Source organism: Watersipora subatra, chromosome 1, assembly GCF_963576615.1.
Source record: "Watersipora subatra chromosome 1, tzWatSuba1.1, whole genome shotgun sequence".
NCBI classification, from domain to species: Eukaryota; Metazoa; Bryozoa; class Gymnolaemata; order Cheilostomatida; family Watersiporidae; genus Watersipora; species Watersipora subatra.
The window spans coordinates 78,271,448-78,295,693 of record NC_088708.1 but is presented as its reverse complement, the minus strand read 5'-3'; the positions used below and the strand labels follow the sequence as shown (position 1 = coordinate 78,295,693).

At 36.1% G+C, this 24,246-nt stretch overlaps 2 protein-coding genes across 3 annotated transcripts in view; one reads left to right on the top strand and one right to left on the bottom strand.

The window, feature by feature from the left end:
• LOC137399451 (tyrosine-protein kinase JAK2-like) overlaps positions 1-17,510 on the bottom strand; it is a 43,947-nt gene extending 26,437 nt beyond the window's left edge. For both annotated transcript variants that reach the window (XM_068085584.1, XM_068085575.1), the window contains exons 1-4: positions 17,441-17,510; positions 7,835-8,113; positions 6,404-6,607; positions 4,042-4,319 (exon numbers count right to left, since the gene is read on the bottom strand). In XM_068085584.1, the coding sequence (XP_067941685.1) occupies positions 4,042-4,319; positions 6,404-6,607; positions 7,835-8,110 (758 nt within the window). In that variant the 5' untranslated portion in view covers positions 8,111-8,113; positions 17,441-17,510. The remainder of the gene's footprint in view (positions 1-4,041; positions 4,320-6,403; positions 6,608-7,834; positions 8,114-17,440) is intronic.
• Positions 17,511-17,646: 136 nt separating this feature from the next.
• LOC137399170 (small ribosomal subunit protein uS19-like) lies at positions 17,647-21,504 on the top strand. Its single transcript, XM_068085187.1, has 4 exons — positions 17,647-17,739; positions 18,004-18,234; positions 18,391-18,492; positions 21,335-21,504. The coding sequence occupies exons 1-4, from the start codon at positions 17,737-17,739 to the stop codon at positions 21,446-21,448; spliced, it is 450 nt and encodes a 149-aa protein (XP_067941288.1). The 5' UTR covers positions 17,647-17,736; the 3' UTR covers positions 21,449-21,504.
• The last annotated feature ends 2,742 nt before the right edge of the window (positions 21,505-24,246 follow it).

Here is a 24,246-nt window from a genome sequence, read left to right as displayed (position 1 = left end):
TACTAGAGTCTAATCAAACATGTTCAGATACTCTGAATGTTATACTAGAGTCTAATCAAACATGTTCAGATACTCTGAATGTAATACTAGAGTCTAATCAAACATGTTCAGATACTCTGAATGTAATACTAGAGTCTAATCAAACATGTTCAGATACTCTGAATGTTATACTAGAGTCTAATCAAACATGTTCAGATACTCTGAATGTAATACTAGACTCTAATCAAACATGTTCAGATACTCTGAATGTTATACTAGAGTCTAATCAAACATGTTCAGATACTCTGAATGTACTACTAGAGTCTAATCAAACATTTTCAGATACACTGAATGTTATACTAGAGTCTAATCAAACATGTTCAGATACTCTGGGAGTTTAATTAACTAATAACAGTAAGTAACCATCATAGCTGAGTGACATTTGGCAGACTGCTGACTAGGTAAATTGTATTGCTTGGCTGATACATTCGTTGCTAAACGATTAACACCTTCATTGTCTGGTACATTGCTTGGTTGATGCTTGGGACACTGAAGAACTGCAGCGCCTGTTATTTGTAATTGGTTCTCACATTGCTCATGTACTAATGACTGTGTAGTACAGTGTATGATATCCCACAAAACATTGATTCAGCCCCTTCTGGAAGGCCTTTATCATGCTAAACTTCAGTGCGTGTAAAATAAATGGGAAATAACCCAACATTTAAAGCCTTACAAATTGTACGTAACAGTTAATTTAATTATATGACTATTGTATAAAAGCATTATTATATAAAAGCATTATTATACAAAAACATTATCATACAAAAGCCTATTATATAAAAGCATTATTACATAAAAGCATTATTCCATAAAATATTTCATTTGATTTAGTAATAGTAATGTTCAGGTTAATATAAAGACAGCAGTGCTCATCAAACTCCATAAAGCTCTAACACTTGCACTGTACACCAAACCTGTGTAAAATATCACATGCTCAACATGTTTTCTCCAGAGAGGAGATATAGTCTACTATATCGGAGAAGATGCGAGAACGTTATAGTAAAGTGAAAAAGGGGAGCTTACACGCTACCAACATGTCCGCATGAGACTGTCTACTGCGAATATCATTACTTACAATTCAATACTCAATAGTGGATTGCGCAACCAGATCAATTTTAATATTCTAAGATTTTGGCATGACTCATGAATACATTTTTACTGGGTTTATGTTTGTGGCCTTTCAACGGATGTTCTTTTCAGGAAATGAGTTGCTAGCAACATGGAGGGAGAATGATAAAATACTGATGTATTGTGCAAGTTCCTGGATGTTGAGTGCAAGCTGAGGACATGTTGATTTCAGACTTTAGTTGCATCAGTGTAAACCTTATGTATATTTAGAATATGACCACAGCCATTGTGACACAGACTAGTTTATCAAAATGACTAACTCCTGTTCCAGGATTTAACATCATTGCACCCTAAAGCCTGGTTCCCATATCGATTGCGGGACTGCGGCGGTAACTTGCGCAGTAAAACGCTTGCAACGCTAGCCGGCATCTGTTCACATATAAAGCTGCATCGCTAAACATAATCACGTAATCAAATAAAATGTTCGCTCGCCATGCCGTTTTTATAATGGTGACCTTCACCTGTACAGTGCATTTTGGGAAGGGTTTGCCTGCGGTCTTTTGCGAAATTTGAACAGCGCTAAATTATTGCTTTGCCGCCAGCAACTACCGGCGGTACCCAGTGGTTAGGTTCCCATTTCATCGCTAATAGCCTGGGGTGCTGTCGCCGGTGCTTTGCAACGTATATGGGAACTAGGCTTAATGCATGGTCCCCATATCGGCTGCAAGACCCCGGCAGTAATCTTGTGTAGCAAAACACTTGCGGCGCTAGACCCGCCGGCTTATGTTCACATAAAACTGTGTTGCTGTTGATCGTATAAAAAGTGCTGACCTTCACCTGTACAGTGCATTTTGAAAAAGTTTTGCCTGCGGCTCTTTGCAAAAGTCGAACAGCACTGAACTCTTGCGTTGACCGTCGGCAACTACCAGCAGTAATCGGCGCGCAGGTTTCCATTTTTTCCCGCCGATAGCCCTGTAATCCTGCCACGGGTGCTTGCGGCGTATATGAGAACCAGGCTTAACTGGGCTTGGTTAGAGCCATAAGAAACATGTGTGTGGACAACTCCATGGCTGCTATTCATCCTTTTCCAACAACTCTATGGCAGCTATTCATCCTTTTCCATGGCTTCTCTAACATAAGATGAAAGTATTATGTAGGACATGCATTGCTATAGCAAACTGGGAGTTAACATGAGAACCTTGAAAGTGCTTTGTATGCAGCCACCATTTTTGTATATGCATTTGGTGAACCAAATGAGTGACTTTGCAGACGAAAGGCATATTCTTCAGCGTATACAGGTATATTTATATAGTATCAGGTATATTCATCAGCGTACACAGGTATATTTATATAGTATCAGGTATATTCATCAACATAAACAGGTATATTTTCATCAGTCCATTTGGGACACATGATTAAGTTTTATAATGCTGGTACTTTGCATCTGAATACAAGTTGCAGTGACAACAAACGATACCAAGCAGCGATCTGATGTACAGGAACTGATCATCCTATCCATAATTAAAAGAATAATCTATTAGCTTGCACAATGGTACGTTTCTTAGTGATGCATTCAGTTGTGAGACAGGATCTAGCCTCACTTTCATTTTTATGATCTGACTAGCCAAATGAACGGCGTTGCATGGGTAGTAAAAAACAGCTTATATGCAGTGGCAGGTAATGTAGTTGCCTGGCACTTGCCATTAGCCTGGCACTTGCCATTAGCCTGGCACATTGCCAATGGCTAATTTGAGTAAGCTCGTAAGCTAACTTACTAATAAGAGCAAGCTTTAGTGACGTGAGAGCAAGCTTTAGTGACGTTGCGTAATGCAGAGTGCAATGCGTATTTTAACCGAGATAATGACATATATCGCCCTATGAGCCAAATGCATCTCGTGTAGCCTAATCGGTTAGGTAATTGACTGGTGAACAGCAGGTTCTGAAATCAAATCTTGTACGATACGATACGGATTTGTTATTGCTAGATACCAATGGCTATAGATGGACAGACCAAATCATATGACCAACCTTAAGATTTATATATACAGATGCGAGATGTATATATAAATTCTATGTGATTCATTGCTACTTGCCTTGTTTTATCCTCTTAATGTCATCATCTAGTACGTGACCTTTGACCTTCACACCAAAGTATTTGGTCCCGATCTATCCACTTTGAAGTTTAATTAAAAAAATAACAGCACCAACTCCTAAATAATTTAAAATAAGACCGGATTGATTGTTTGGAATGAAGCTTCCGAACCACTGCCAATTTACCCAGATAATAAGCACATTCAAATAACAGTGAAGAGGTTATGAAGGGCACTTTTAAATTTTCTGCACAACCCATAGAAAAGTACACGTGATAAAATGTGGAGAAAATATCTATCGTGTAATCGGATACACGACAATCATTGGTTTAATCCTACGTCCACCTACAAACTTGGAGTTATCTTCTACATGCCACTATCAGCAATATATGTGACTGACATAGTAATTATTCTATCAATGACCTGTAACACTTTAGCACACCTTAGCAAGGATGCCATTAAAAACATTAAAATATTTCAAGAGATCTTGGGTCACAAGATTTATTGATACACAGTTACACATGCCCTTCTTGACTCTCAATAGGTCTATCGGACGCAGTTATTATGTATCCATCGTGTGCCCTAATCAAGGTAAAAACTCCCGTGCTTATCCTGAAAATGTGAGAGGAACAGAACTAGAATCCAAATGTCTAACATGCATCCAAATCGCACACTCTTATGCTCAGAAATCCGAAAATACTCTTAATTTGTATTTTAACATTCCGATGCTCTGTTCTGCAAGGATTTAATAGAGAATTCTATAAATGTTTATATAATAGGTAGCTAAATAGCTTACAGTCACTTAAAAATAGCGAGTGAGCTTACTCTAGGGTTGCGTACTCACTCGGGAACGGAGGGCAGCAGCTGCATGAGGTAGCTGACAACTGAGTGGCGGTGTGGGCTCTTGGCAACATATTGAAAATTCTCATACGTCTCCTCAAGAGCCGAGTCAGATGGCTTTTTCAGCTGCCTCCTCACAATTGGGTTCCTCGTCTTCTTAGCGATATGTCGTGGCAAGAATGTGTGGTACGCATACTTGTCTTTCAGCTGCCTCAAGCTGTATTTTTTCTCAAATGCGAGTCGCGCCATGTCGACGACTGCGAGTCCAATGCAGAGGTCTTCCTGCAAAATATGTACAGTATATACGTACAGTTAGACTTCCTCTCACGGCCAAATCAACATACACAGAGGTGTTCCTGGCAGTACAAGCACATGTATATAAGCTATACAGAACCAGTGTGTACGGCTAACATATGTACCTGTTGCACTTCCCAACATGTTCTAGATAGTTCTAAATGTCCTAAATATGTACCGCTATTACTTTTTGACCAACTTCTAAAACTATGTTGCCATGGAGATGTAGGAAGGACTAGGAGAGACCTTGCAGGAATCTCTATATTATATACAGCATGTAGTTTTATGTGGTTTAAATTAAAACACTTGGTAAAACTAATAGAGCTTTTCAAGTCAGAAGCAGCTGATGGGTAGATCTAGAAAAAGGTGATAATCTATGCTCAGAGGGCGTCTGGGCTTTTGCACTGCTTTGCATGTCTTTAAACTTCAGGTACTTGAGCTGCTTCTCCTAACAGAAGCTTTCGACCAACAACAAACCTTAAATATATAACTGGTTGTTAGTAATTGCTGTTTGAGGAATGAGCTTACAAGCTAGACCACTTGAGAAGCAAATCTCTACTATGGAGCTCTGAACAGTACCGCCACTGATGCCATGTTCTTTCAAGATAATTGTCTAAACTCTGTGTATGAATACATCAGAGTCTAAAAACTATAAGACTAACACCCAATCTAGCATGGGTGTAAGAATTACTAATAGAAAGTTGTTGGTGCGCAGACAGACTCATGATAGACTATCAATGTTTTATAAACCTTAGGACAGCTGAAGCCAGTTGCAAACTGTTGGAGCACAGACTTCTGTAAAACTGATTTGAAGCGAAAGAAGTTTATTATTAATAATGTAAGATACCCCTTTGTATAGTTCCTCTATTACTTACAGTAGACAATTATAAATTTGCAAGTTGTTGCATATCTATATATAAATTTATAAAGGACTTTCGCACATGTGATAATGTCTTTGCACTGTGGTGCCTAGTAGTCCTGTATTTTGAGGGTATCATGATAAAATGGAGAAATAAAATTGAAAAATATGACAAACACTATTTGAGATGCTTCGTATAGAATATAAAAAATAATTCTTCATTTGTATTATTGCATGTTTTTGCTGTAAGTCCATGTACCCCTGTCAGGATACCATTCCTGATTTTATGGCTAACATAGATAGATATAGAACTCGACTATTCTGTAAAGCGAAGGACATTCCATAAACTTAAACTTCCATAGAATTATGTAATATATATTATATAATGTAGGGGAAGTTGTGATCTGGGTAACCCATAACAAATGATGGAAACACATAACAAATATATCGCTACAAACTGCATCTTGCACCTCTTGCTGGGCACAAGAACTACATGTACACTTTAGATGGGTTGAGCAGACAAAATAATTATAAACTTCTGGATGTTACGGGCAGATACAATAATAGATTATTCTGGTTGTTAGGGCAGATACAGCACTCGTATACACTTCTGGCAGTGCAAGGCAAACACAAAAACTGTACGGTTGAAATGAAACAGACAATGAGTACATATCTTGAAATGGCACTGTTAGAAAGTACATACTTTGACATGACACAGTTATGTCAATGGTTAGCGAGTACATACCTTGACATGACATGGTTAGAGAGTACACGACACAATTAAAGAGTACATACTTTAACATGACACCGCTAGAGAGTATATAACTTGACATGACACAATTAAACAGTACAAACCTTAATATGACACAGTTAGAGAGTACATACCTTAACATGACACAATTAAAGAATACATACATCAACATGACACGATCAAAGAGTACATACATCAACATGACACGATCAAAGAGTACATACCTTAACATGACAATCAAAGAGTACATACCTTAACATGACACAATTAAAGAGTACATACCTTAACATGACACAATTAAAGAGTACGTACCTTAACATGACACGATCAAAGAGTACATACATCAACATGACACGATCAAAGAGTACATACCTTAACATGACACAATCAAAGAGTACATACCTTAACATGACACAATTAAAGAATACCTACCTTAACATGACACAATTAAAGAGTACATACCTTAACATGACAGTGGTAGACATCATGGAGAATATCATAGATGAAGTCATGTCGACATTGCAAAAAGTAGTAATAGAACGCGCCGCTCTCCCAAACATCACCAAAGTTTTGTTTTAACGAGGAAGGAGGATATTTAAACCTGATCCGAAGCACAAACTCACAAGAAACAACAGTTTCTGAGAGAGAGATTTCATCATTGGGTGCCTAAAAGTAAAAACAGATGCTAACACTAAGACAAACATTCATTGTTGTTGATATGGTAATCGGAGCTGAGAAGATAACTCTCGCGTTTAAGCTGAGGCAGAGACAAGAAACCAGTAAAATGCTAGTGCTAAACACAAATCTGTATAAGCGTAACAGACTCAAATGTTTGCACTGATCAGGAACTCACAACCAATGCTAATCCTATGTGTTAATTTAAGTAGTTAGTCAGCCACTAGGTTGAACTTGTGGCTCTGGCTGCCAAAATTAATGACATATTTCTTTATTCATGAAGGTTTTAGAATAACACGCAATGAAACTGCTCAAAATCCCTGCTCACTTTTAACATAACCAGAAAATAATTTATTAGTGTTCTCTCAAAGAAGAATTTGCTACAATGGAATAGCAGAGGTGCACTCCATTGTCTAGAAGACTCAAGATTAATAGGCTACAAGCTAGTAAGACAGACATTAAAAGCAAGAGAGATATATAAGCTAACCAAGTCCGTATCGCCGAACTGATGACTTGAAAATGGCTTACCACAAACTGCTTATCTGTAAAAGCGATGAGTACGTACACTACAGTAGCAGCATGCTCTGTATGAGCCATGAGTTATGTACACTACAGTAGCAGCATGCTCTGTATGATCGATGAGTATGTAGACTACAGTAGCAGCATGCTCTGTATGAGTGATGAGCATGTACACTACAATAGCAGCATGCTCTGTATGAGTGATGAGTATGTACACTACAGTAGTAGCATGCTCTGTATGAGCGATGAGTATGTACACTACAGTAGCAGCATGCTCTGTATGAGCGATGAGTACGTACACTACAGTAGCAGCATGCTCTGTATGAGTGACAAGTATGTACACTACAGTAGCAGCATACTCTGTATGAGCGATGAGTATGTACACTACAGTAGCAGCATGCTCTGTATGAGTGATGAGTATGTACACTACAGTAACAGCACGCTCTGTATGAGCGATGAGAATGTACACCACAGCAGCAAAATGCTCTGTATGAGTGATGAGTATGTACAGAACAACACTCTCCGTATGAGTATGTACACATCAGTGGACATCTGGAGCTAATTGCTATGGTCGTAACATTTATTTAGCCATGGCGTATTTGATCAAGTGTGTTCTGTAGCAGGTTACATGAAAAACATGAAAGTCATGTACAGAAGCCCTACTTTAACAGGAACTAAGTGAAATCGAAACAAGACTACCTTGTACTGCCCCGTCTCCACGTCCCACAGCTGGAATAGATGCATAGACGCGGGATAGATCGCTGCCGGTTTAGAATTATCACTATATTCCGTCTCATCAAATTTAAAGTTCTCATCTCTGAACATGGTAATACATAAATTCTCTGCGGACAGACTGGCTGGGAGCTCATTTGGTTCAATGTTATAAACTTTTGGATTCTGGGATGAATAGAAATGGACATGTACACCAGGTTTTCCCTTCACTCCCTTCCTTTCTAGACCTAAACTTATATCCATTTCCTACAATAAAATGTTTTATTAGACCAAATAAGGATCTACGCACGTGCAAAAATGTGGGAGTAAAAATAGTATGAATAAACAAGCAAGAATAACAAGGGCCTGTGAGTAGCCCATAGATATGATCTGTCCAACTTTATACAATTTAATATTCAGAGCATTTATATTGGGGTGTACGAATTATATGTGAAACGCTTGACAATGTTGTGTATGATTACAACGTATTACTTGATTATGACTTATGTTGTGTCACAGGGTTTAGCAGCGCTCATGATTATCACAGTAACATTGGCAAATTACAGAATGACGTTTCAATAATAGTTTTGTAGAATTCCGACCAAATAGCATGTTTTGTTAACATGGTCAAGTCATGAAAATTGACAAAGAGATTTGCGATCCTTATAAAATATCGACCAGAAACACCTGTGACAGTATAATTATATAATATATACATATATAATTATATTAAAATCACTTGTTTTTGAGTTAGATTATCTAAAAAGTGTTCGCTCAAAATCCTTATTTAAGAAAGTAAATCAGAGAAGTTGATAAGTTTTAACCTGATGACTACCAAGAGCAGTTTTAAGGACAGTTTTTAAAATTTTCTATTTGTGCGAAGGAAGGATTTCCTCCTTGTCCAGACAATCGGTGGAATTCTATAAGCACCGCTCGAAAGTCAATGAGGCAAGTATAAATATGGTGCAGATTTTCAGTATTTGTGAATCTGCTTCGACCTTGTGTTATAATTATCTGCCATGTTAGATAACCATAACAAAGTAGCGCGGCGACTACATGGGGAAAATGTATAAAGGGAGCCAACAAAATTATCCCTGTCTCATGTTAATGCATAGGCTAGTCGTTGGCTTTGAAAGTCCCGCTTTGCCAAAAAAGTGATCGCCTGATGTCACAGATTGTACGTTGAATCATGAGTGTTTTTGTCTTCAAAATTGTGTTTTGCACTTCTAAAATTAAAAGGATTACTGAAAAAACAAATATCATGATTATATCGGTACAAATACATGTAATTTAAAATGCTGTCAATTAACCTTTAAATAAATTCAAATATCTGAAGGGGGTCAGGGTAAGTCGTAAGTCAGTCAGCACAAGTACGTCAATCGTAAGTTAGTACAATTAAATGTGCTGACTTACGGCTATGACGATAGCATAAGCATGCTATCTTCATAGTCTATCATTATAGCATAAGCATGCTATCATCATAGTCTATCGTTATAGCATAAGCATCCAATCGTCATAGTCTATCGTTATAGCATAAGCATGCTATCGTCATAGTCTATCGTTATAGCATAAGCATGCTATCGCCATAGTCTATCGTTATAGCATAAGCATGCTATCGTCATAGTCTATCGTTATAGCATAAGCATGCTATAAACTTCGACTGTATTCTAATTGATCCTAGACAAACTGCGCATTTTCTTCATGTTACCAGAAAAATAGTTCTCATGTGATAGGAATAGTCTGCATGACAAAAAAACATTATCGGATATATGATTGGCAAAAACAAAATTTTATCTCTGTATAATCATACAACCAAGAACAAATACAGAAAAAAATTAGTCAGAAGCTACGTGACAAACTGAAAAATGTTGTTACACTGTTGTGTAAGCTAGTATTGAAAATAGTAACTAAGATTATTGGAGATTAATAAAAACCCTTTTAACATATTAATAACTAGGGGAATGCCCGGTGGGGTGAATAACATATACAAACTACAATTACAATATACAAATACTTTTAAATTTCATATCATGAAACAAGTGTTTTGTTGAAATAAATTAGGAAGAAAAATAAAACTGTAAAGGTATTTAAATGTAAAATCATTAGCAAGTATTCGCTAAATATAGTCTGTTTTGTTACAACAATGAAAAATTATTTGGTATACAATTATATGATTTTAGTTCATTTCAGTGTTAGCATCATAAGGCGAATATATCGTAGACATATAGAGTGGTATAGAAACCTATAGTAATTATATATAATTGGTATAGTGGTATAGTAATTATATATAATTGGTATAGTGGTATAGTAATTATCTAATGCAAACACTTCCTGGTAAAATCATCTAAATCTTTATCATTAAAAAACATTAACAAAACAGTATGTTAACCTTAGTAACTATAGTTACCTACAAAACAGTATGTTAACCTTAGTAACTATAGTTACCTACAATACAGTATGTTAACCTTAGTAACTATAGTTACCTACAATACAGTATGTTAACCTTAGTAACTATAGTTACCTACAATACAGTATGTTAACCTTAGTAACTATAGTTACCTACAATACAGTATGTTAACCTTAGTAACTATAGTTACCTACAATACAGTATGTTAACCTTAGTAACTATAGTTACCTACAATACAGTATGTTAACTTTAGTAACTATAGTTACCTACAATACAGTATGTTAACTTTAGTAACTATAGTTACCTACAATACAGTATGTTAACCTTAGTAACTATAGTTACCTACAATACAGTATGTTAACCTTAGTAACTATAGTTACCTACAATACAGTATGTTAACCTTAGTAACTATAGTTACCTACAATACAGTATGTTAACCTTAGTAACTATAGTTACCTACAATACAGTATGTTAACTTTAGTAACTATAGTTACCTACAATACAGTATGTTAACCTTAGTAACTATAGTTACCTACAATAATTTTATTGAATTTTGTGGTTATGATCTGCAAAAAAATGCAACATTACAATGTACTACGTGCAGAGTTCTTACCTACGCGAAAGACATGTAACATAAATGCTGAATAACTTGCTTGCTAAAAACATACTTGAAGGAAGGTTTAGTATATATTTTTGAAACTTTCAACCAAAATTTTATCACTGATCTGTTTGCGAAGTCGTTTTTACCATAATGGATTCGCAAATAGATAATGCATAACAATCGCCAAAATTTAATTTCGAGAGAAATTATTGTTGATATTGTGTGGCGGAAAACAAAGTCGCCCTAGTATGGCGATGACAAAAAAGCATCGTGCTTCATAGAGTCAGGCGAAAAATACTTTATAACAAGGCAGGGTTGGCTCGGTTTAAACCAATGGCTTAAACCAAGTGGTTTAAACCCGGTTTAAACCAGCTGAAAAAACCGGTTTTAATGGTTTTTTCGGTTTTAATTTATTTTTTGTGAAAAACATAATATTTTAAGCTCCTAGTGGTTCATGTGCAGTAGAAATGCAATTATATGTAATTATCAGCTGTGGAAGTTTGTTTAGGACACAGTAGTAAATTGATGGCAGAGCTCAAGATGAAACTACATGAAATCCTAGATCAACAATGAATTATGAATTTCCTTTTCAATTGGTTTCTATCAAGTGATATGATGATCTCTTTAATGATGAAATATGAAAACCATGTGAAATATACTAATCCAATCATCGTCTCTAATAATGAATGAATACTTTCTCAAGTCTGACCAGTGAGAAAGGATTACTTATGATTAGAAATTAGGATTACTTATGATTAGAAATTAAAACAATAAAATCCTTTTGGGCAAAAGCTTCAAGTTTGCAAACTAATATTACATTTATTGGGCACAAACCAAAGTAGTTGGATTGTTAAAATTCAGTTTACCAAGCTTTTTGTGTTTTGAAAAGTTATGCCTCAAATTTTCCACATGCCACGCAAACAGGATCCCGTTTGGCGGTTTTTCACTCGAACTGCAAAAGGCAAAGGATATAAGGCAAAATGTAACAAGTGTGCTGTCGTAAGGCGAGGTCACGCAGATAGTCTTAAAGCTCACGTAGCAAAATGTTATGCTGACAACACCAATTTAGACAGTGATGCTAGTATTCAGATGATAGGAGTTGAGTCATCTGCCACTGCTCCAAACACTAGCAATGCATCTACATTATGTTTTGCTCTACACTACCGCACGACTAATCACTTGGATTAAAATTCCTACTTATACATAGAGCTGCATGTAAAATATTCACTACATGTGACAAGATTTCTGCTCTGTATTTCATCAATCATGTTTGATTAAAGACTCATCCCGAAATTTCCATATGTTTTCTCTCTTTTGTCCCTTAACAACTCCCACACCATACCATCTTTAACAGATGATTCCACATATGTATGTTCAATACTCAATCATGCAGCTATAGTAAGTGATGTTAATTAGACTTAAAATTGCAAAAACCTTGGTAAAATTATAAAAACCATAAAAACCGGTTTAAACAAAAAAACCTAGTTTTTTCGGCTTTTTCATAAAAACCGTGGTTTTTTCCAACCCTGTGACAAGGGTGTCGTAACCCGTGGGCACAATGTATCAATCGATACGGCATTTAGCTGCGCAATCGAGAAAAGGGTAGATGATATATGATAAAAGCAACAGAATTCTAAAGACTGTGTGGTTAGAGACTTGCGGTTGCAAACTCAGCGATTTAAAATCCAGCAAAACGTGAGCTTTTCATTCCAAGATTTTCATAGCTATAGCTGGAGACACCAATTCACGGAAGACGACACGTAAACTTTGATACTTATATATATAGATTCCAAATCTAACTTATTATCCTTTAATATCTCAAAACACTACATTATGCAGCCAAAATTGAAGCGAGTGTTTATAGCAGTGAAATACCAAAATGAAAGTCACATAGACATTAATTATGTTACTCACTAAAGAGCTAAAAGTACATAAAAGTACATGTATATACCTATTAGCCTTCTTACGATTAATAAAGTGCACTAAAGCAATATGATTGGGATACTAACCTATAAGTTACTATATGAGTGTAAGAAGAGAGATGGTTTTTAGGATGGAGCAACAGAATGAAGAGATAGTTTCGTATTCAAATACTTGTTCTTTGCAAGTTCACTATTATTATTATTAATATAAATTAATTATTGATCATTATGAGAACAAATAGACTTACAAGAGTTGCAGCATATACATGTATTAGCAAACTTCGTATTTACTAAACTGTAAAATGTTTCTAAAATTACCCAAAAAGATAAGACAAGAAAGCCACAACATTCGAACAATCAAGAAACTTATAAATAACTAGTTAGGGTTATGCAGGTAATTAAATGACCAGTGTCTGATTTCAAATAAGTGTTATTGATAGTTCAAAGTAATTATTATGAAGTCTCTACTACCACTAACATGGTTCTCATTAAATAGAGAGCAAACTTGTACTCTATTTAATGAGAACCAGTTCTCTCTAATTAGACACATTAAACATTAGCAAAATTCTCTTCTACTAAAGGCAGCAGTGAGATATTAGGATAACCATGGTGGCAGAGTAAAAATTCTGAAAATTGAGCTGCCAAGTTAACTTCCAAAACAATTGCATTCATAAGTAAATTGACAAAATAATTTACATTCAAATTAAATTATGCATTAAATCAGCAAATTATTTTGTAAAATGATTTTATTAATAATTAAATCAATGAATTAAATAATGATTAAATTGCCAAATTAGTTTGTCAAATAAGCAAATTAACAATTTAATAAATGAATTAATTTTTTTCAAAGGCTGAATTACGTACTAGAGGGTCACCGCGTCTCCAAATCATCCGAAGCTAGAGGGCAAGTAAGATAACTGCAGTTGTTCAGATTATAAGGTATTGGTACGAAATGACTGGTGAGGCTAAGCATTCCATCAGTAAGTGGTATGGCTTACCAGAGAGCAAAAATGACACAAAGAAAGAACCTCAAAAGTGAGAAATCATTCATATGCAGGTAAACCATAGAAAGTTGGTGCCATAGACTTTGGTGGTTAGTTAAAAGAATGAGGTAATGCACTTATTTACACTTATTTGTATTTACCTCACTAATCATCTCACTTTTATCTGATAAAGTGAAGCAATGCATCTACCAGATAGAACGGCTTCAATTTCAGCTAAAAATCTAGATGGAAGAATTTTAACATATTTTGGAATACCTAAAAGTACTACATTCAAACCAAGAAACACAATTTCAAGCAGAAGTTTTCCAGTCATGCTATGAATACTGAAAGTGTAAAAAAATTCTACAGCACTATACTGCTTTCATAATAAACCCGTTGTAGAAAAACTAGATGAACCATGAAGAGTTTGGTCGAAACTTTGTTGGCAAGCTAAGAGCGCAGAGACTGAGAAGAGCTGCTCACCTGCTGATGGGTGCCATAGTTACCCATAGTTACCCATAGTGCGAGCAACTCCTCTTCAAGTAACTAGAAAAACTGCAAACCATCTCATGAGACTTGACCACCTGATACTATGAATATACTAAATCGACTTGCCAGAGTGCTCCACATTGAAAAATATAAAACGTTTTCACAAGCAAATGTAACAGGTCAGAGAGTTGCTACAAATGAAACAGAATGTTCATACAAAAGATGAGGAATTACATGTACATGAGCAATCATTTCAGCTTAAAGTGACTGCTGAAATCTCCCGGTAAAAATGGTGTTATAATCTATATATGTGGGTCACTGGGGTATCAGGGCGGCCTAGTGGGTAGCATTTTTGACTGTCAACCATGGGGTTAGTGGTCCGAGCCCTGCTTAATGCCGATCTGACAAAAAGCACTCAGCAAGCTTTCAACCATAAATTGCTGGGTCTTTTGTAGCCTGGGCATGGCTCTCGTGGGGTATTGGGAGAGAGAGCCTGGGACACATAGCAAAAAAAAGGTAAGATAACTTCTGCAAAACTAGCGACATATGTTACATATGACGCTCAGACTGATATTAATGGAAGCGTGTCGTTAATTTCAGATCTCATGATGTAATAGATGTAGCGGGTTTAAAAACCTATCGTCATGGTCACGTGACTTGATCTAGTAAAATGCCCTATGTTTTTGATAGGCTGGGTGGTTACGTAGTACCCCGTTTGATAATAAAACGATAAGAACCATAAGTTACTATTCTCTTGCGTTTTCACGTTAGCAGTTTCATTTCATATACTGATAAAAAAAATGGAGCGATTCAAAATTACTATCAAAGCTAGGCATAGTCACACTGAGATCAGAACAGTTTCAAACTTCACAACATATTATCGCAAGTTTTGACCAATTTATAGTTTTTCCTACTGGCCTCGGAAAGAGTACTTGCTTTCAGATAGCACCGTTTTGCATTGGTAGGTCCGAGTTTTTCATAATAACTGTTGCGAGTAATCATAATACTCGCGAGCATACCTGCCAACTTTCACGCATTGGGCGTGAGACTCACGCAATCACCCCAAATAAAAAATGAAAATGCGTGAGATTTTTGCCCCAATTTCAATAATTTTATATATACTACCATTGATACATCAATTACCCCAAAACCAAATCTCACGCATTGCCCCACTCTTGGGTTGGCAGGTCGGCTCGCGAGTAAAATAAAACTGAAATTACTTTTTACTAGATAAACTTTTCTTTACTAGCAGCTTGCAACTCATTTTCGTTGTTCTATTGCTATACGTGTGCTATGTTTGTATTGTTATTGTGATTTTTTTTATTTAATTGATTTAATTTTTTATTATACTTAAATCAAAACATAATTAATTGAATATATGAAATAATATAACTCCCGTGATTGATTTATTATGCAACCAACATTTCATACTTAGTAACCTGCGTTTGTTTGCTGCCAATTCAGATTAAAAATAATACATAATACGGTACAACTCACGTAGATCATAAATAAGACCGTCACATGATACTGCTTCGGAAATAACGATTGTGATAGTAGCGACTGCAAAAGTCGACTTTTAGAGTTGTCTTCGCCGTGTGTTGTTATGTGTCCCAGGCTCTCTCTCCCAATCCCCCACGAGAGCCATGCCCAGGCTAGGTCTTTTGGATCTAGACCATAACTTGGAGGCCCCCCTGACAACATGGACACATTAAAGATCCACCTCTGTCCTTTGCACATTGAGCAAGTGAAATGGCTACCTGGTTCTGTCAGACTGGACGTGTTGCAAAATGCATCCCTTCGGATTGATCTGACAGTCCCAGAAAAAGCCCTTGATAAGTGTTAGGACCACCCAAGGTAGCTTATAAAAAACTAGTCCTGGCGGTGTGTTTCTCTACTAGATAACACTACCAAGCATTGTCACCACATGACAGAACCATTCCATTACTACATGTGAGTCACTACAAGATCACACTGTCACTCCTTTCTCAAAAGTACGGGATTGAACAAAATGGAAGAACATCTTTACTACATGAAGGATAAATTAAACTGATAGCAATTGGAAAAATAAAAACATCAGGAGACCCAGTGTCAACATAACAACTATAACTGTCAGCATCATCAACCTAAAAACCGTAGGACATCCTGAACAGTGACTGCAAGCCATCAGTAAGGACAAAACCCACACAAGAGAAAATAAAGTCGAAAGCAGAGGAACCATGACCCAGACCACAGAAACTAACATTAGCACCAGAATGAGGGAAGATACATCGTTCCCGTAAAACACACATACTAATTGAAGCTGTGTCCCACCGGTACATTAAAAATATTATTATATGAGATGCACCATGAGCGCTTCATACTACTCAAAAAAGGAGTATGATTTTAGGAGCAATGAAATAAACTAGAGTGATGAGATGAAAAATGAAAGAAACGTGACAAAAATAAAAGCAAACTAAAATTCAGAACACAGTAATGGAGATGGTTTTATGTTGCTTTAAAATATTAATTTTTTGCATTCTAGAAAAAAGGAAACCAAGCTGAAATATTCTCACTTTCAACAGACTGACACTAACCTTGCTAAGATTCTGTCTTAACTAAATCAGTAGTAGTCCTAATGTCTAACTTCAAACAATTGTTATTAACAACTAAAAGTTATTATTTTAAAATCTCTGTACTACCAAGGTTTTTACTTACATAATCCTGGTTAAATACCGATAAGAACTTTACACCGACAAACACTCTTGTTCTTTTCAACTAGGCCACACTAGAAATTAATCATAGTTAGTTTTTTTAAATCACAAAAAAAGAAATACTAATTTTAATAAACTATGCATACATGATTATGTCAGTGCTGTCATACATGACATGTGTTTCAAGGTTGACACACAGTTTGGGCCTGTATGTCAGTCTCCAATTTTGTTATGCAGACATAATACTTGCACGATTAGTTTAGTTACTTAAACCACTTCAAACGCAGTCGCAGCATAGGCTATAATACAGCTTGGCATATGTTTTTACCATGACACTTCTCAGTCATATTTGGCATACAGCTTAAACTACACCAAAACATTTGTGAGTGAATGTGATATTTTATTTGATAAGTCATGTTAGTGACAACACACACTATTTCAGGAAAAGCATATAATGATATTTTAAAGTAGTAATAAAATAGACTCTATAATGGTGTGATACCTTTATATTGTTTCGCTTGTTATGTATCCATCGAATGATTTTACAAAGCTACTTCAAAAACGTGTCATAGCTTTTCGACGAAAAAATAAACATAATAGCCCCACGGCCGACTATGTCTGAAATCAACTTCCTCAGTCACTCACCCACGCCTCGAAAAATAGTTACAGGCTATCTCATTGACCTCTTAGCCATAAATTGTGGTTTGGAAACCCGTGAGGAATAGACACAAAAAACATGAATTTGTGGGGAGCGAAGGCTGTATAAGTGCATCCGGCCTTTCACCTTCGTCAAGCAAAATGGTAGGCATAATAACTTTTATACTCTTTTTATAATCTGATAGCATCTAGGCGTTGAGTTTTTGTGCGTTGAACTCTTTAATTTATGTTTAACACATATACTTCATACCTATTTTTAGTGTTATTTTAGGGTTACACAATGAAGAAAACATTATAAACACAAGCCCTTAATATTTTTACAACTGTTATTCAGAACTAATTCACAGGTGTGTGCAGTCTAAGCGGAATTTTTATCTGTTATGATAATCGTTTTAATTTGGTTTTTAGGCTGATGCTAGTGCTGCAGAAGAACTTAGAAAGAAGCGTCGCTTCAAAAAGTTCACATATCGTGGTGTCGATCTCGACCAGCTGTTGGATATGACTAATGAACAACTTGTTGACATGTATTGCGCTCGACTTAGACGCAGATACAACCGAGGACTTAAAAGGAAACATCTTAGTTTGCTGAAACGTCTTAGAAAAGCAAAAAAAGAATGCCCTGCTTTAGAGAAGCCCGAGGTGTGCAGTTCTTCTATTTGCTTTCAATGTTTATTCATCACATTGTGCAGAAGGTTTTTCAGTGTGTGTAGGAATTTAGTGAATTCTATAATTGGTTGGCTTTAGTCCATTTATATAGTATTATGCATTTTTGACACGATGCTTGATATGTTTTAGTGCGTGAAGACTCACCTTCGGAACATGATCATTTTTCCCGAAATGATTGGTAGCATAGTTGGAATATATCAGGGCAAAACCTTTAACCAAGTTGAAATCAAGGTATGTTTAAATCTGCAGTTTCAATCAATTCTTATAATCGGAAAATTCAAACTGAACTTTAGCTATTTGAGCTATTTAAGTGCATGACTAAAGTTGGTTTTGTCTATTGAACAAATTATGTACTATTTGCAGCTAAAAGTTTCTTAATAGAATCCTACAAAAACGTAGAGTACATCAATTAATAATGTAGTACATCGTTAAATGACAGAACAAAGTAGTTTGGTCATGAAAGGAATTGCATAAATGCGCAGCTAAATTTTCCTTTTATCTGTTATACCCACCAACTTTCCCAATTCTTAAAGCCCTGGATGGATACACATTGATGAAATGCCTCACCAATGTGTAGTGTAGAGATTTGACACACCCACTGACACTACAATATAATGCGTTGTGTCGACGAACATGTTTACTTATTACACGCTCTCAATAAAATAATGAGTTTGATGACATTTTTTGCAATTTTTTAAATATCATACCAGTGAATACACAGGGTAAGCACCATCTTTGTTACCGCTGGCCTTATTATCAATAGTTACGCTGTGTTGGTTATATGCAAGTTTTAATAGAAATTCATGAATGTTTATTAGAATCTATAAGCGGCAGCCAAAGTGATTTAAAAACGTTTAAAATATTGTACTATTTTTGGGTGAAATTGTTTTCTCTTATATAAAATATATCTTATATAAGTATTTAAATACAAACCATAGGTCATAACATTAGTAAGCCTCATCTTTTTGTAAAGCATCCAAAACCCATTAGCTATATCACAGCTCTTGTTAGTGACTTTTACTAATTCTTGAAGTATGTAATGTAAGATTATGTGAAAATTATCCTGCTGGTAATTGTGAATGACATATAAAGGAATAAGATTTTTTTAATCGAAATACCTGATTAATAATAAATTTTCATAGATTATGCAATGTTCAAATTCAATTTGTCATTACACGCGCTAGGACATATATGGCTGACTCTTCAGTGAACTTCTTTGGAGGCATGTTACTAAGTTGAGTCCTGTATTGCGTCAACCAAGTTTATGCCATTCTGTAAAATTTAGCTTTTAGTGTGGACACTTGAAGAAAGTGATGGTACTCTTTTCAAGCTAGTGACATTTGTCTTTGGTTTTCCATAAATATGGTACAAAGCGTGTTTTGCGTTATAATTCATCTTAATTATAGTAATACATTTCTTCCGCGTGGCCTTTCATATTGCTTTAATTTTCAACTAGGATATTTATGTCATTGTATAAATTTAACTAAATATTGATATAATGAAATAAGTAAATTGTGAAACGTTGTTAGCAGCATTATGCCAATACCTTAGGCATGGGTTAGGTACGGTATGGTCATTCCTCTCCTAAGTTCCTTATGTAGCTCATCTAGGCCATTATTATCCCCCCATTTTTAACGTTTTCTCAGAATGATACAAATCAAATGTTAAAGGTTGACTTGCAACAAAATTCACATTACAGTTATTTGGTATCAAAAGATTCACCATGTCTTACTCTGCTGTGTTGTCGGTGCAAAATATTTGGAAATGTGATCACAAGCTCTTGAAAGCTCAAAAACGAAAAGCCGCCGTAGATTGGAATCTCTTTATTTCAATGATGTAACCACGAAATTTGGTTATCGTCTTGTCACGTATGTTCTCACGTGAATTGAAAGGCCAATAAAAAGCTCAATATAAAACTTATCGTAGTACTAGTTTATGACAAACACTTCGGGTTTTACCGAAGACCATGTATCAAATATAGATGCTCGCTACTTTACAGTTTTGTTTCGGCATTATTCAATCATCAAGTCGTAATCTGATCATGTGACCCAATACTTCGCAAATAATTTCTGCAGCACTTTTCGATTATCACAGGTGACCATCAGGCTCGTCATGTTTATCAGACAATAATATGTACTCCTTCGAGCTAAGGTTAAAAAATTAAACGAATTTTTACGGTCAGTTATAAGATATCAGTGCTGAAAGTGACAGCATTACAATGACGATAAAATAGACGTGTAACAATAATAGACATAGTTTTATTGAATGCGTGAAGTATATTTGTGAAAATATTTTGACGAATGAGGTTGCGTGAAAGTGTAAACAAGCCATCTTGTACAACTACGTCCAACTCGTAGATTCTAATCTACGACGGTTTTGTGATGGCGGCGATTAACTGTTCGGTTTTGAGCTTTTAGGAGCTTGTAATAGTTTGTGCTTGTGATAGTAAAAAATATGCTGCAGAAATTGTTCGCGCTATTTGGCAGGAAGTATGAGTCACATGATCAGATAACGACTAGATTAGACCAAACTGAAGCGAAACTGCAAAGTGGCGAGCATCTATATTTGATAAGGGCTTTCCGGTAAAACCCGAAGTGTTTGTCATAAACTAGTGCTACTAGCCGTTTTATATCTAGCCTTTTATTGGCCTTTAATTTCAAGAGATAACATTGTGTCAAAACAACCACGTTGAGTACGTCGTCGAAATAAGGGGATTCCAAACTAGGCAGCTTTGTGATGGCTGCGATTAACTGTTCGTTTTTGAGCTTTTAAGAGCTTGTAATCACATTTCCCCATATTTTGCACCTATAACACAGCAGAGTAAGACAGTGAATCTTTTGATACCAAATAACTGTAATGTGAATTTTGTTGCAAGTCAACCTTTAATGTTTACTAAAGTGTATTGTTTATTTGTTTTAGAATCATGTTGAAAGTGAATTGAGTGAACTCCAAGTTATGTTGGACAATTTTAGTAACGTGAAACAGGATAGCTAAGAGAATTACAAATATTCTCTCTTTCATAAAATGCCTGTTATCTATGATTGATGTATATCATATTTTATTATTGTTTTAGCCTGAGATGATAGGACACTATTTGGGAGAGTTCAGCATTACATATAAACCTGTCAAGCACGGACGACCCGGTATTGGTGCCACACACAGCTCCAGATTTATTCCGTTGAAGTAGTTTGTGCTGCATTTTTCAATTATGACTTGTGTAATAAAAGCTGGCGCCTAACAAAACATCAGGTTTCATAGTCGATATTGTGTGTTTAGTCAAACTATAATGATAGCATAACTCATAACATAAAGTTGTCCCATATGATGGGGCAAGGTTTATATCTATACTAAATTTTTTCCATAGATTTATTTAACTTCAATTGTGGCAAAGATGTCAAGATTAGGTTCATCTGCGCCTTAGTCTCAAGTGTTACAAGTGTATCTTCATTAAAGTAGAGTAGTCAAATTCATTGCTTTAGTGTGATCATTCTGCCTTGCAATTTTAAGATTCCAGACCACACTATGAGATCCAACTTTAGGTTATAATATTATGCCATGAATCTGTTAGCTAGATAATACTAGGATAAATCAAGCTCAGATTGTACTGCTGTAGCAAGGTGAAAATGCTTGTTCTGCCAATCAAACACCAATGCATAAAATGATATCCAGCAAAATTGGCAGTTGTAATGTGGGGTGTTTGTTACTGTAGGTGTCATTAATACTCTGCAATGGATTAATTACGTATCTTTGTGGTATGGTTTGTAAGGTGACTGAAACAACGCCTTCAGGAAGTGATGGAAAAGTTAAAATGTGAATTAGTCATGCTGGAGTGTAATTGTGGAGAAGCAGCCCAGAGCTATCCTTCACTCTTATTTATATAAATATGGAGGATAAAGTAAGACCAGATTCTTGGCCAGAATGTTATGCTGAGTTTAATGATAGAGTTTCTACACCTATAACTGGTCACATTGATAAGTTCTAAGACAATTTTATTTCGAGAGAGGACAACTCTCAAAATTTCGGGAGTTCCCCATTTTACTGCTTGGAATTACTGCTATGAGTCAAGTGTTCATATTTTAGAGTTATAAAAGTGTGGATGACGAGGAGTGTCTTCTATTGAGTGGAAAATTGGGGTGAAACTTTGGTTAGGGCTCTTCAGAACAGTATCGATGAAGCTGACAAGTTAGCTATAGTAACTGCAGTAGTGTTTGACCAAGCTATATATTGTAAAGCACAAACTATTCGCTTCCTCAATCCCATTCTCATGTAAAGACTTTTTCCTAGATTAGGAAATTTCCACAGAGTGATGGCTATCCTTGGTATGATAGTCGAAAGTAATGGTGATGCTAGGTTGGTCAAATAATCACAGAATCGCTAAAGGAAGCCTGAAAGGGGCGATCAATGGTCATAGTTACAATAGGTCCATCATGGCACACAAACTCTGCATGGAAGTACTGTATGGCCTATTGTTGGATGAATTCGCTGAAAGTCGTGAATCCTCTACTGCCCTTGACTCTCTTAGTTTGGACATAAGCAGAGCTGTTTTCAATCACACTGAATGTAATCAATCTGAACTCGCCCACATGAATCAGGCATTCCAAGATTTTATAGTCACCTCTTCAATAGGCAACCCAACATTTAGATTCTGGGTAGAGTATATTGAAATGGTGAAACAGCTGCTAAGTTTTGTCTGAGCCACAAAGGAATCTGATTGGACCCTCCATGTCAACTAACTACAATGACTCTTGTCATGGTTTTTTGCATACGACCACTCCAACTATGCAAGGTATGGCACACTTTACTATATGGAGATGACACAGCTGGCAAAGACTCACCCCCTAATTTACCAAGCAATGGTTATTCTACCTTTCAATATGGTCATCACCGCCCATTCTCCAGCGTTGCCTGTGAAAATGGCGATAGAACAGACCGTCAATCGTGATTCTAAATCACAGTGAGGTCTCATTGGATTCACAAAAATCCAATCTGCCCACAGAGATGGAGCATGGCTTATCCACAAAGGACAGCTGTGCACACAGAAATAAAGAAGCTTCTAGAATTGGACTCCAATAGCTCAGACAAGCGCGCCTTGTCAGAATCAGCATACAAAGCTGACGGAGTCACAATATGTCTCATCAAAAAATCATATCAGCTCAAATCAACCCATTCAAGTACAAAGGTAAAAACCTTGTGTCTATCATCAGTGGAATGGAGGCATCAACTGACATTGCTCATGATTTACAAATTGCAAGACAGATCGAAGAAAAACAGTTTCCAGATTTTGTTACCAAACGGATGACAACTCAAGAAGTAGAATTCACTGCGCCAATAAAGGCAAACAGACTGAAAGGTTTTGCTTTGAGTCAAAGCGCTAAGAAAACTTTTTGTAAGAAAAGTCGACGGTGCACAGAGCGGATCTTTAATCAGCCAGCAGAAGAACATCAATCTTAGAAAAGTACTTTTTTATTCCCTTGGTAATGTAAGCTGGAGCCTGGCAAATGCTGATGGATTGATGATGAAGACAGCTAAGTTTACCCTTATGACAGCATTGGAGAAGAAGCTAGAGCCACACCCAACATGTTACACAAAATTTGATAACCTTCCAAAATTTAATGCTGTGGTCATTGATAGAATGGCTGAGATTCAAGCTTTGAAACTCTCAGCAGCATTCGGAATGGTTTCTAGTGTCCTATTAAATAGGCTAGCATCAATCGCTACATCATATGGTTCTTCTCGGGTGGATTTTGTCTGTGATAACTATCCTGAGGCGAGCATCAAATCAACAGCATGAATGCATCGTGGATTGAAAGGCAGTCAAAAGGTGACTATTTTTGAACCAAATCAAATGGTACCAAAATGGTCAGACTTCCTGGCAGAGAATGCTAACAAAAAAGCTTTGGTGGCTTTCTTGAGTAAGGAGTGGAGCAGTGCACAGATCAAACAGGATCTTGATGTATACATAGCATTTTCTTCCAAGTGCAACAA